This window comes from Centroberyx affinis, unplaced genomic scaffold, assembly GCF_046629955.1.
Source record: "Centroberyx affinis isolate AG114_WGS23_722 - 3 ecotype Tasmania unplaced genomic scaffold, CSIRO-AGI_Caff_v1 ptg001273l_1, whole genome shotgun sequence".
NCBI lineage: Eukaryota > Metazoa > Chordata > Actinopteri > Beryciformes > Berycidae > Centroberyx > Centroberyx affinis.
The window spans coordinates 242,814-256,920 of record NW_027279782.1 but is presented as its reverse complement, the minus strand read 5'-3'; the positions used below and the strand labels follow the sequence as shown (position 1 = coordinate 256,920).

General features: G+C 40.1%; 1 protein-coding gene across 3 annotated transcripts; it reads left to right on the top strand.

The window, feature by feature from the left end:
• The first annotated feature begins 238 nt into the window (after nucleotides 1-238).
• On the top strand, nucleotides 239-13,250 carry LOC139648932 (calretinin-like). 3 transcript variants are annotated; one of them, XM_071525197.1, is made up of 11 exons: nucleotides 239-394; nucleotides 6,530-6,606; nucleotides 7,267-7,356; nucleotides 7,503-7,583; nucleotides 9,027-9,083; nucleotides 9,682-9,759; nucleotides 10,376-10,431; nucleotides 10,539-10,578; nucleotides 11,485-11,538; nucleotides 11,891-11,945; nucleotides 12,701-13,250. In XM_071525197.1, exons 1-11 carry the CDS (start codon nucleotides 301-303, stop codon nucleotides 12,820-12,822), a joined length of 804 nt encoding a protein of 267 aa, XP_071381298.1. In that variant the 5' UTR covers nucleotides 239-300; the 3' UTR covers nucleotides 12,823-13,250. The 3 variants fall into 3 exon arrangements, with proteins under 3 accessions (XP_071381298.1, XP_071381297.1, XP_071381299.1); XM_071525196.1 differs by having other exon boundaries at nucleotides 11,891-11,962; nucleotides 12,706-13,250; XM_071525198.1 differs by lacking the exon at nucleotides 7,267-7,356 and having other exon boundaries at nucleotides 11,891-11,962; nucleotides 12,706-13,250.
• The last annotated feature ends 857 nt before the right edge of the window (nucleotides 13,251-14,107 follow it).

Here is a 14,107-nt window from a genome sequence, read left to right as displayed (position 1 = left end):
GCTTAATGGTAACTCATCTCCGGAGTCTCTGGGAGAAGCAGAGTGAGCATCCCTCCCTCTCTGCCTCCCTCCCTCCCTCCTCCTGATACCACTGATTGGTCTCTTGCTGCAGCCCTCTCGTTCTCTCACTGGCTTTCACAGTGGCAGCGCCCCCCTTCGGCGAGCACGGGGACCCGCAGGCGCCGCGGGGGGTTTAAAAGCCCCGACTCAGGACGAGCTGCTGACAGTACCAAGAGGCTCCGCACTGGGAAAAGTTTAAGCCGTGATTATTATCCGTCGAAAAGGAGGGAGAAAGCAGGGATGGCAACCCAAGCGCAGCAACCGCCTCATCTCCACCTGGCTGAGCTCACCGCGGCGCAGTTCCTCGACATCTGGAAACATTTCGACTCAGACGGTCAGTGGGCATCACGCTGGACAACATTTGAACGTCGTTTTGACAAAGTGCGGGATAAATTGATAAATTAAGACTCAGCCCAGAGAGGGCACAGCTACATATTATATTTATCACAGAAGAAAATGAAAATAGCCTGTAGAGATGCCACTTTTATTAGAAAATCTGGAAAATCTATAAATCTAAAAAAAAATCATGTTATTATGATCATCAGATAATTATTTTATTGTTTAGAATTTATCCTTCTCCTGGTTTTCAGCCCAAAATGTCCACCGAAGTGCTCACTTTGATTTGAAATTTATACCATCACTGTTTATAACTAATACTATAATATTAATACACTATGTATTTACTAATAATATCACTAATTGCTTTAACAAGATTAGCTATGTAACTTATGACAGTTGAATACGACCTCTATCGAAAACATTTTCAAAATAATCCATTACTTGAATTTCTTAATTGAATTCCTAAATGAGGATTTACAGCCTCGCGTGTCTCTGGTAGATATGATTTAATGAGTATAATGACCTTATCGTCCTTAATTGGTATTTTTTGTCTCCCATGGTATCACTACAATATTCCTATAATATTCCTACATGGACTTGTAGTTTTGCTGTGATATTTGTATAGTGTCCTTCTAGAATTGATCATAACATTACTATAGTAAGTATTAGACTAAACCACAAGACTATTAAAACCTTGATCGTTGTCAGTGTAAGGTAAGAAAGAAGAAAAAGAAGGGAAGAAATTGCCAGAGAGAGAGAGAGGTTATTTTGATAGCCTATTATTACTACTACTACTGATTTATTTTTTTGTTTATTTGTTTTGATATCATTACAAAATTTGATGCTTTGGCAATATGAGAATACTTGTCATGCCAATAAAGCAAATTTGAATTTGAATTTAAGAGAGGAGGGAGAGAGAAGAGGGAGAGAGAGGGGGGGAGAGAGAGTGAGAGAGATGAGAGAGAGAGAGGGGGAGAGAGAGAGAGGAGAGAGAGGGGGGAGGGGGGGGAGAGAAATGAGAGACAGAGGGAGAGGGGGGAGGGAGAGAGAGAAATGAGAGAGAGAGAGAGAGAGAGAAAGAGAGCGAGAGAGAGAGAGCGAGAGAGGGGGTAGAGGGGGGAGAGAGAGAAATGAGAGAGATGGAGAGGGGGAGGGAGAGAGAGAAATAAGAGAGAGAGGGAGAGAGAGAGGGGGAGGGAGAGAGAGAAATGAGAGAGAGAGAGAGGGGGAGGGAGAGAGAGAAATGAGAGGGAGAGAGAGAGAGAGGGAGAGAGAGGGGGGGGTGGTGATAAAGGGGGAGGGGCTGTGTTGAGATGTGCTATATTGTAATGGGACAGTAGCTATCTGTATTTGTCTGGACTCCACAGGACATAAAACTCATATGTCATATCCTGTGAAGTTCCAGTGTCAGATCAGACAAACCCAAACCAGCGCTGTCCCACCAGCTCCGTGAAATCCGAACTGAGAAATTGACCCAAGTCAAGGGCCAGACATTTATTTTACATTCATTTTTATAGTTTAATTGAACATACTAATAATCTTTGACCATGTTTTCTTTCCTTCACAGCCTACTAACATATATGTAGGTTGATTAGTGTAAAGCTCTCCATAACATGACGTCACTGGTAGTGTAGCCTGTAGCATTTAGTCAAGCAAAATAATGAATTTTGTTTATGTTTAACTTTCTACATCGACCATATGGCCCCCTGATATACAGCTTCTCACAGCTCACTGGGGGAATGTGGCTTTTAGTCAAGCAAATTTAATGCATTTGGGAGTAAATTAATTAATTTCTTTATCAAGTCCCATGTAACTATCATATAGTTTTCCTAAATATAGCACATCAGTGCTTATGTGTGACATTTAATTAAGCAAAAATAATTAATATTTTAGTAAAATAATGAATTTGCTTGCCTGCCTCACTGGTCTAAATATATAACACATCAATGGACAGGTAATTAGCCGTATAGACTTACATTGTTCTCTGACATATTTGCTCCCAGCGGTCACCTGGAAGCTTTTCTGTGATCCAAGTTCTTCATTCCCTTGGGATAAAGTCCTGGAATTATTGGTTGATTAGTTTATTTTCACCTCAGAGAATATTTGTTCACAAAAGCAGGTGTGTTCAGCTCTTGAGTGGCCAAAAGTTGAAGTTGTGGCATTATGTCTAAGATTAAAAGGACAAAGTCTTTTGCCCCAAGAGATTCAAACCCGGCCCCTGGTGTACTGTTCTACTGTAATTCATTCAGTTGTATCTGCAACTATTCTGACATGTTCTCAACATTAACTGCCAATCAGTTTGTTAAGTATGTATATATGTATACCACTATCAGGTAAAGAGTGATGGTCGATGGTGAAGTCAGGAAGTGAGCAAAACCTTCCTGGTGCATTTGTTTATCCCACAAATGCTGTTTTGTTTGGAAGGCTTTCACTGCAATATGCATATTCATGATTACCTGCAGTTTCAGATTCAGTGTGTTGAGATGCTTTTTTTTATGTCATTCAAAAAAGACAAGTCACCTTGCACCCTCTTGGCAGCACCTTTCCCCTTGCTGGCCATAAAACTTGTGATTTTGTGCATCTCATAGAGTCTGTGCAGCCTTTTTCCAGCTCACCTCTGTGTGGAGTCAAACTCATAAAGACCCCAGACATACAGACAAGACAAGACAAGACAAGACATACAGGCTTTTCTCAGTTCCCTACCCCTCTTGAAATTATCTGTCTTCAGCATCATCCTTTTTTATTTATTTATTTTTTTGTCTTTTGTGAGCTAGTTATCTCGCTTGCTTGCCAGGTGCCCTTCAGCAATAAGCAGTTGGACTGTGTTTGAAAATAATTGTGGGGAATGAGGCTGCATCCGCTTAGCATGAAGCATGCAATAGTGCGCTCCATGTGGCAACTGAGATTTGTATCCCCACTAACTTCAGCTGCAATTAAGTGGGCCAACTTAATTGCAACTTCAGACAACTTTGAAATAACTTTTTATGTAAGTGAATTTTTATTGTAATTTAATCCACAGCAGGCCACATAAATAAGGCAGACATTCCATTTTCAGTGAGAAAATCATGAGTTTTTCTCCACTAATTGTATCTGGTGTGCGGTAGCCATTAAGGTTCAGTCACAGTGTTCAGGTTTCCAATATTCACATTATTATATAGGAATAACTGTTTTAACAATGTTTTCAGTTGGATCATTTAGATATGAGATAAATGCAGGATTATGCTCTCAGTAAACTGTGGAGTGACCTTGTATAGAGAGCAGGAGCGGGGTCGATGACACCTTTTATATTAATGCAGATCCTAGATACTGTATATGCACAGGTAACTTTACAGGACATGGAAAAATCTCTGCCGTATTGACTGAGGTTCTGATTGGACCAGATTTGATCATTACCTCTTTTAGTTTGTTAGTTTGTCTGGCAGCAGGATATCTCAAAAACTTAGGAACAGATTTCCATGAAATTTGGTGTACAGATAGGGCTTGGTCCAAGGAACAAATGGTGGCAATCTGGATCTGGGATTTCCACCATTAGATGATTATCGTTCTTTAGCCACAACTATGGAACTAACACAGATGGAAACTTGATTGAGGGTATGTTTATAGTGTCAAGAAACCAATTTAACTTAAATTTAAGTGATATCAATAATGCCTTTGGGTGTAACAGCAAGTTGGAGAAAGGTTTCAGGTTTGCAAGCAAACTGTCTTGCACCTATCACCTATCTCGTCTTAGTGCTGACTTTGAACCTTGCAAAGGTTTTTGTCCCCACTAAAGGTTTTAGTAAATCTGGGCTTTCGAGTAAAAGCACCTGCAACCTGAGCATTCACAGAGAGACCAGGAATGTTACTTTGAAAGATATTTACTGTAAGTTTTACACCAAAGGGTAAAGAACAGAGGGTGGGTGTAGAATTTAGGGCAACCTAATGAAGTTCAGTCAGAGTTAGCAGAGTTTCAAGCTGACTGGGAATTTCTGTTGGTCCCAGTAAACTGTGGAGCATGTAGAGCATGTTCTCTGCATTGTAGACTCTAGCTAAAGGAGCCCACTATGTGGCTGTGTGAAGAGGATGTCTGGGTGTCTGGTCTAGTGGTGAAACTAACTGTAATGTACAGCAGTAAACTGCTTCTCCCTCCTCAGGCCCAGTGTGTCACACCTGAACAGGCTCAGAGATTGTCCTGATCACTCCACTGCTTTAACCCGCTTCCTCTAGACCGGGCTGCAGAGGGCCAAGCAAGGAAGTCAGAACGTCCAATAAAATAATTGGGACTGTAATATTGTGTGCAGCAGAGTGGACTGGACCACCAACCAGGGGCGGATGGCAAAAAACTCTAATTAAATGCGCTTGCAAGCACACACAAACACACAGAAGTCAGTGTTGGGGAGTAATTCCACAAACTAATTAGCCTAGTAGTAAACTACTAGTTGTTTAATTACATTTTGCAATAGCTTGGTTCAACTAACTTCAAATTTGGATAGTGTTTTGATGGTGTATTATGTTTTTGAGTCATTTTGAGGTGTAGTTAACTACAGCATCTACCAACTATTTTAAAAGAGGGGAATTGCAGTTTTTCATCCCATTACTTTTGCTCACCACTTTAATTGTCAAGGTTGTACCAGTCAGATGTTAACATATAATAAAGATATAAGATAACAGAGACCCTTTAGTTCATATGTTCTGAGTTTACATAGTAGCTACGACAGAACGACAGAACATTCCTTCCACTTTTTTCTGTGTCCAACACAAATTGTGTTGTTTGGTTTTGGTTCAGGTCCAGACTGCAGTCTATGGCAGGCAGCTGTCTGAGTGACAATATAATACTGATGGACAGTTTGTGTTTACATCCAGACTCTAGTGGCTGGCAGCCCGCTGTCAGATGGGCATTATAGACACAGTGAACATCTCCTGCACTGTATTTCAAATAAAATGCAGTTTCTGTTAACATCCTAATCAGTTTAGCAGTATAAGACATTGCAGATGTAGATATGATAATTTTTTTTACAAAGTATTTTCTTGGCGATTCAGTATCATCATTTCAAAACTATGCATTGGGCAATAGTGGGCAAACCCACTTGAGTACAGGAGGTGTTTTGATCGCTCTACAGCAAAGATCTTTGATTGACAAGGCATGTTTCCTTTGCTAAATTTGAATACTGACCACTTTAAAGAAAAACAGTAAAAACTCCTCCAATGGCTGTGTGAGTTTCAGGTTGAGTGTCAGGTTGTATTGAGAGGAGGCAGCCGGCTCGGTTTGTTTCCACACCCAGAGCTTTGTGTTCCTGCAGTGATTTGCTTATATCTAAAACACCAGCTCAAGCGAAGCACAGATGGTGATATACCTATCAAATACAGTGTGCAAATGAAGCTGGGCAGGGTGAAGAGGGAAGGGGGGAGGTGAGGGAGAAAATGATCAGAAAGGAAGGGAGATGAGAGGATAAGAGATTAACAGATGAAGAGGGGAAGAGGAGGATTCTCTGTATTTTATTCTGAATTGAAATAATTTTATGAACATCTCTTTTTTTTTTTTTGTTGAATAAAATGCAGAGACCCCAATCCCTCCAAAGATTGGAGACAGATGGGACTCATTCTTCTGATTAAAAAGAGATGGCTGAATGTTTCATATATTAAATTGTGGCTTGTTGCCAAACCAGTGGAGGGAATTATTGTATTAAATCATCCCTAGTCATGTGATTGTGATAAGAAGTACGAGTCTAGAAGGACAGAATGCCCCAATAAGCATCCATCTGACTGCCCACTTTCTCCCTCCTAGCCAAAAAGCCACAGTCATTATGCTGCTTATGCTCCAACTGCAAGGGATTCTTGTTTTTAATATCATTCTGCTAAAGCACATCAGAGAATCCACAAAATTCCTGCTGTAGCTAAAAGCCAGCAGGATATTTTGTAGTCTGCTCAAAGCAAAGATCCCCACTGCGTCATAATGAGCTTTCAGTGAAAAGTTTTCAATTGTGTAGAAGACGATGCAGCATTTTCTATTCTTATTTCTTCTGGCAGGTTGGTCCAAAATTTAAACACCCTGACAATGAACTTTCATCTTTAATCTAAACTTCAGAACAGTCAAAAAACCTTGTAGACCGAAGATTAACGTAATGTAACTCTGTGCTCTGGTGTTGCACAGGGAATGGTTTCATCGAAGGGAAGGAGCTGGAGAACTTCTTCCAGGAGCTGGAGATCGCACGGCGAGGAGCAGGCGTGGTGAGTGTTTGGCTAGTTTGTTGAGGTTCTCAACCTGGGGGCCGGGACCCCCACTGGGGAAATCATTTTGGGTGGTCGCGAGATGACTTATGGGATAGGAAAAAAATATATTTCTACTATACAAATTTATTATCATGCGTATTTTTTTCTGATTTTTCTTTAATGTTTGCCTCTTTCTTGTGAAATACTGAACAGTTTTCAGCTTCTAGGCCTCTGATGATAATTAATCAAATGAAACAACCTGAAAAGGGAAAATCATTCTTTGGTTGAACTGTTCACCTCTCTGCATGTGCTCATAGACATCGCTTGGTTTTAAGGCGTCACAAGCCAAAAAAGTTGACAATTGCTGCTATAGGACACCACTGAATACTTTCATAGTGAAATCTACAATACCAACAAGCAAGGAGCATTCAGAGGAACAACTATATAGATTCACATTCTGTATGATTTTCATAACAACCACATTGTTCAGTCTACCCTCCATCCATCATGTGTAGTTCACTGTAACTAAATGATAAGGTGAAAAGAAGCATGAAATTAGGATGACTGATGAATTTGGAAGTTTTATTATAATTTTGATTCTACATAGGCTATATCTGAATTAAAGGCAACATTATCTTATGTCTCTCTGGTCTGTTATTCCATGTGTGTGTGTACCAGGATCCCACACATGCTGCATTCAAAGAAAAGATGAAGGAGTTCATGGCCAATTTTGACAAGAATGCTGATGGGAGAATTGAGATGTCAGAGGTGAGACAGACTCAAATACTTAGTTACTATTAAAGTAAATCAGCCTACACCTGAAATGCTCCCACTGCTTTAAGGCTATAGCAACTGTAAAACATTATATAAAAATGTAATATGTGGAATAAATCTCTTTCTTTCTGTCTCTCCAGTTAGCTCAGATTCTGCCCACAGAAGAAAACTTCCTGCTCTGTTTCAGACAGTTTGTGGGATCCAGTTCTGAATTTATGGCTGTAAGTATCTGTGTGTGAGTGTGTGTGTGTGTGGTGTGTGTGTGTGTGTGAAAGCCAGAGAGAGAAAGAAAGAGAGAAAGATAGAAAGAAAGAAAGAGAGAAAATAGACTGTCACTCTCAAATCTGGGCACATCACTTTATTTACGCCTCCAGTCGTGCAATCAGTGTTCACTCCTCATCTGCCTCTGTATAACAGATCTGCTCCGTCAAGCTCTCACACTCATCAAAACTGATCAAATTTAATGATTCTAAAGAATTTGGATTTCACAATGAACTGCATGAAATATTGCATTTCGTTTCGGATGTTCTTTCTCTATTGAGTTAAGAGGTAATTCTGTGTTTGCCGGAGTCCCGCCTTGTAGGGGAACGCTGCTCACTGACTAGTCGACTAACTGATCCACATTATAGAGCCGTGAAAAATCCCTCCAAATGCCTCCAGGTGGAAGTGCCATCATGGCTCATCCAATGGGACACATGTTCAGCCGCCCCGGGCCTTTTCCTGGCTGTGTTCAGGATGGATCTCCAGTGTGAGAGCGATCTAATAACGGTGAAATTGTTAAGCGTGAAGGCTTAGATATCTGGAATGATCAATTCAAACACTGGCAGAAAAATGTTAGATGCTGTAGGGGAAACCACATCATCAAATGTTGGGTAAAGTCATCCTATCAGCATAAAACAAGGTGTTACTGAGTTCAGTTGTTTCTGGGTGATTTTACCAGGAATTGTATTGAAACTTATTACACTTGACCCTCTGTCTACTCATGATTTAGCATTAGCTGTGGCAACATTTTGCTGATGTTAGTGTGGTGATTACTAGCAAACTAAACCATTCATACCTGTCTCAGCTGGTTCTCAGATTACTATCAGGCCAAAGAACTATCTAAATATTGCATACAAAGTAGAAATTATCTTTAACGGCAGAAAAAAACAACAGAATGTTTAAGTCATGCTCCTTGATCGGTCTAAAAAACCATCAGGAAAACCCTCTTGGCTTCTTGGCTGCATCTGTAGAAATAATTAGAGAGAGAGAAAACGGTCAGGCGTTGAACATCTGGTCCACTGTGATAAAATAAAAAAAAAAATCATACAATGTATTGTGGTTGAGGAGAGTTTTCAGTGGGTTCCCTGTGTGTTAAAGGGGGGGTGGGGTTAGCTATTCTCAGACAGCTATACATTATGAATGGGCCACAGCTTTCTGCAGGGGAATGGGAAGTGAGGGCAAAGGGGGTTTAGGTATCCATCTTTGATAAGGGTCTGCTTTGGGGGTTGGTTAGATTTAAACACAGATTTATTTATATTTTACCCCTTCTTCTGTAAATCAAATAATATTTAGCGAATGTCTATATACCTTGAAGTCAAAAGGTTTTTTGTTTATTGTGAGTATGTGAGTTTTGTATTCATGCTGCCTGACGATAACATGACAACATAACTCTTGTTCTTCAGGCATGGCGGAGGTATGACACTGACCGCAGTGGATACATCGAGTCTAATGAGCTGAAGGTAAAACAAAATATGTCCGTATGAGAAATCGGCTTTTTGTTTTCTCGAGATAACGAAATAATTAACTTGTGATCTCGAGATAACGGCAATAAAAAAATAATTGCAAGCACGGCCGTTCTCGGCTTCCATAGATAACAATGATAACTGACAAATAAAAATTAATAAATAGTAAGTAAGTATTAGCTTTTAAGCTTTAGCACTGTTTGCACTGAAAGAACTGAGGTCCTTGTGCTGTAAAGCAATATCCTTTAGTGCTGTAAAGCAGATTTCCCACAAAGTCTGACCCAGTGACACACAATGTAAGTTGTGGTGTAGAGGCCGCCAGTTTTCTCAGCAATAGTCTTGTTTGTTTATGGTAATTATACCAATGTCTCAAAATTAATGTGGTAATGATTTATTGGTGTTAAAATGCTAAACATAGCACCTTTAATAACAGATTCCCCACCTGCAGCCTTCCTGCCCTCAACACCCATTCCTGAGCTCTGAAGACAGACATAACCACAGTTAATTGTCACCTTGAATAGTTATGAATCATAAATGCATTATATCGTCCAATCACTGTTTCTGGAGACACAGTGTGATGAGCGTCTCTCTTCAGGGCTTCCTGTCAGACCTGCTGAAGAAGGCTAACAGACACTACGATGACAAGAAGCTCAATGAGTACACACAAACGATTGTGAGTATCACTAGGATGAGTTTGTCTACGTCCACAAACTCACATAGAAATTTAACTGCAAGGCTCAAGCCCTTCATGATAAAGATTTGAAGTGTCAAGAGCTGTATGAGACTCCAATAATAGGTTGGTTCTGACATTCACAGAAGATCTCATATTGATAAGAACATCCACTCTTTTAATTGTTTTGTATTTATCCACATTTATATTAACATTACAGTCAAAACGTTTTATTACAGTGAACGGCTACAAAAGTGATAGGATAACTTTCATCCCATAAGCTGAACTGACCCATGCACCCTTTAAATCCAGTGCTCACCTCAATTTTCTGCCTTTACTATATGTTCAGCTGATTTTCAGACCCAATCTAATCTCAAAATCTCAAATATTGATTATTGTGCCGATTTGCTGAGCCTCATCCAATATCTCTTCAAAGTTGTCCATAATTGTAAGAATTAACACATGACATTCTAACATTTTTGGCCATTTCCACTTACTTAGTGTAATCTGTAATGTAATGTAATGTATCCTAATGTAATGTAATCTAAGAAATTATAATCCCTTATGTTCTCCATATAGCTTCTGTGATAAATCCCCTGATAATCTTCTTTCTGTCTAGTTGAGGATGTTTGATCTTAATGGCGATGGTAAGCTGGGCCTCTCTGAGATGGCGAGGTGAGTGTTTCTTGACTTTTATTTGTGTGTTCTGTGTATTTTTTCTTTTTTTAACTAATCTCACAAGAGGAGTACAAGAGGAAACCTTTCTCTTTGTTTTGTTACAGGCTTTTGCCTGTGCAGGAGAATTTCCTGCTGAAGTTCCAAGTAAGTCTACACACACACCAAAACACACCAACATATTTATATTTATTATATTTGACTTGTGCTCAGGCATCATTTTAGCTCTGTGAAACACTGCTCTGAGCCACTACAGCCTGAACTTAGAGGTCAGACAATATACGTATGGAGATCCAGCGTGGTACAACTCAACTTTATTGGATTCACTGCAAGAGGATTATAGATCAAGTATTGGATGGACATATGGGGCATTCACACAGATGTTGTCTTTACATAAGTCAAAACGTCCTCCAGGAATCCAATATTAAACTATGGGATTTCCTCCAAAATATGATAGAATCCCTTTGAAATCAGCTGTATTAAGGAACCGCTTTTTAGGATCCTTCTCATTAGATCGATAGGATTGTTGGAGTCACATGGTTCAGATGAAAGTCCTGTTTTTTATATATATATACAGTATGTAGGCCTTTTATATGAATCTGACAGTACTTCACCATATGGGAATGTCATGTATTCTCTCTTTTAGATATATATATATGTGTCACTGTAGAAGATATTATTGAGGGAATATGTAGACATTTTTGTTATTCCATTGTTTACGCCGTTTTGCTGCTTCACTGTTCGACATTTGTAGTAGCCTACAGTGAGAATGTTATTCCTCTTCTATCTACATGGTTTGATCTCAACCACAGTGATAAATCCTCAGTGTGCGTTCTGTGCTGTATGGACCCATATACCTTCTAGCTTGCAAGGGGAGATCAACAATTCCTTTCTGACAGAGGATTAGTCTGTCTGATCAGGATTAACTCAACTCTAAGCCCAGTTATCATAATCTGCATGGATTAATATCAGATCTGGACAGGGTGGGGCTTTTTCCACTCTCTAGAAATGTCCTCCAGTTTCTACCAGTTCAGTGCTCTTTCTCTCTCACAGGGCATCAAGCTCACAGCTCAGCAGTTCGACGCTCTCTTCACCTTCTATGATAAGGTGAAAAGATCTTATACAGTAAATGGTGACAGAGATATGGAGCGTGTTCGTTCGTGTGTGTGTGTTTGTGTGTGCTATGATTTATACTGTATTTGTGTTCTATGTGTAGTACTATGCATCTGATGTGCTCTGTGTGTGTGTGTGTGTGTTTGTGTGTGTGTATGGTGTTGGCGGTATGTGTGTTTGGGGGCGTTTGAATAATAAAAAAACATTTCCAAATTTCCCCAGCAGAATAACATTTGATTGATAACACTGTCACTTGTGCATCTACTTGATAAATGCCTGTTGTTTTCATCATAAGAATGGCTTTCTTCAGAATAATTTAGACTTGCCATGTTGTCTCATTCATCAGGACGGTAACGGTTACATTGATGAGCAGGAGCTGGATGCTTTGCTGAAGGACCTCTGTGAGAAGAACAAAATGGTAATGAATAGAAAGCCTTTGCACCCACTGTAATGTTGCTTTTCTACTTACAGTATATACAAATATACAAATGAAGGATTTCATTCCAAAACACTTTATATAGAATAGAATTTATTTTATTTATTGTCCACCGCAGTGGAAATTTGCCTTTGGCTTCACAGGTTGGTTAAAATGTGGCACTACAATGAATACAAAAACAATACAAAAACATACATGCTGTCCTCAAACCATGAACTATTTTATAAGCAAATGTCATAAGATGACATAAATAATAATAATCCATAATGTCTAAACTTTCACGCCAGCAGTCAATATGGGAGAGTGGGTGACATCATACTATAAAGCGAGGAATCTCTGTCTGTATGTGTGTCCTTCGCATATCTCGAGAACCATTTGTCCGATCTGCTTCACACTTGGCGGGTGTATTGCTCGGGACCCAAGGACGTGCAGTGTCGAGTGTGAAGTTGTTCAGATGAGCGGTTCTCGAGAAAGCTGCAAGCAGCAATACCGGAGGCCAAGCAATCGTCCCGTTCCGAACAGGCATGTTTTGAACGGGCACTTCACTCGTTTTTTTTTAAATGGTGGATATTTCAGTTTGGAACCAAACTCTTCAAATATAGAATTGAGACAGGATATAGCTGCCGTTTAGGAACTGTGTATTTGGACCAAAGCACAAATTCAGCTTCACTTCAGCGTGACCACTGACTGCGTCTTTTCCTTCTATACCTCTTGTGTGTCGGCAGGACGTGGACGCGTCCGGGCTCGTGGGCTACAAGAAGAGCATCATGGCCCTGTCAGACGGAGGGAAGCTCTACCGCACCGAGCTGGAGATCGTCCTGTGCCGGGACCCCACTCTGTGACCTCCTGGCCCAGGTCCCCGCCGCCCCCCTCCGCTGCCTCCGTCCTACCTCTTGATGTAACCCGGTGCATGTATGATCCTTACCTCTTCTAGACCACTTAGGGTGAAAATTAACGTGCTCTTAAAAGCACAAGCATACCGCTGGCCCCACTGTTTGAGCCTCGTACCCCTGTGAAGCCTTTGTTTTGTTTTTTTACTTTACATGCAGTTCCATAGTGAGATAGCCATAAAAATAACCACAGGAATATATTGTGTAGTTATTTATTTGAAATCCTTCCCATTTCTATATGCATTGAATTTTTACATTTCTCTCTCTTTTAATGTTTGTTCCCCGCTCACCATGTACACACTTCTCACTTCTATAGTGTCTGTTCATTTTTGTTTTTTGTTTTTTGATGAGGCTTGTACTGTTCTATTAAAGATATTATTGAGGGAATGAATAAATATAACATGGATTTATGAAGACAACTGCTGCCCCACTTATTCACTTGCATTAAAAAAATATATATCTCCATGTGAACCACGTTCCCACTGCTATCACACCTCAGCTGTCAGAGGGAACATTTCAGTTGTGCTTGCGCCTCCACTGTGATCGGTTTGTTGAGGGTTTTCTGTCAGCAATGGGTTAAAGGAAAAGCATTTTACCCTGCAGAGCATCATGTGTTTCCACTGAAGATAACCGTTCCAATACAGATGTTCAAAGCAGGCATGTTTCCTCCAGAGAGCTCCACTCTCACTTTCTAATCTCCTGGTAAAAGAAAGTGTGATGAAGAAAAGGCTCATGCTGTTCCATTTTTCATAGATGAGAGTTTCAGAGGCACTCATATGTCTCTGTGGCACATTGAGATGAAGTTGAGAGATCGGGGACCAGGATGAACGCAGCAGGACACCAATTTCCTCCCTCTTCCTACATGTATAGAAACCTACTGCAGCAGGAGAAAGTATAGCAAACAACCAAAGATCTCTCTTTGTTTCAGCACTTTCAGGTAAAACAACTGATGTGTCTCATTCTGCACCCAAATGGACAGAACAGTCTGATGTAAACAGTAATTAAATCTGAACACATCCCCTATGTAACACTGATTACATTTTAGATATTTGTTAATATCTGAATAACACAATAGGCTTATAACTAGTTTAACATTCACTATGGACAGAAATTGGCTTGTTAGAAAGGTCGTTTTTCAAGAGATGCTGCCCTGTTTATTTAGAAATGTAGTAATTTTCTATTCTACATTTCTATTACATGGAAGAGTCAGTATACCCCCATTTTCAGCATCTTGGAA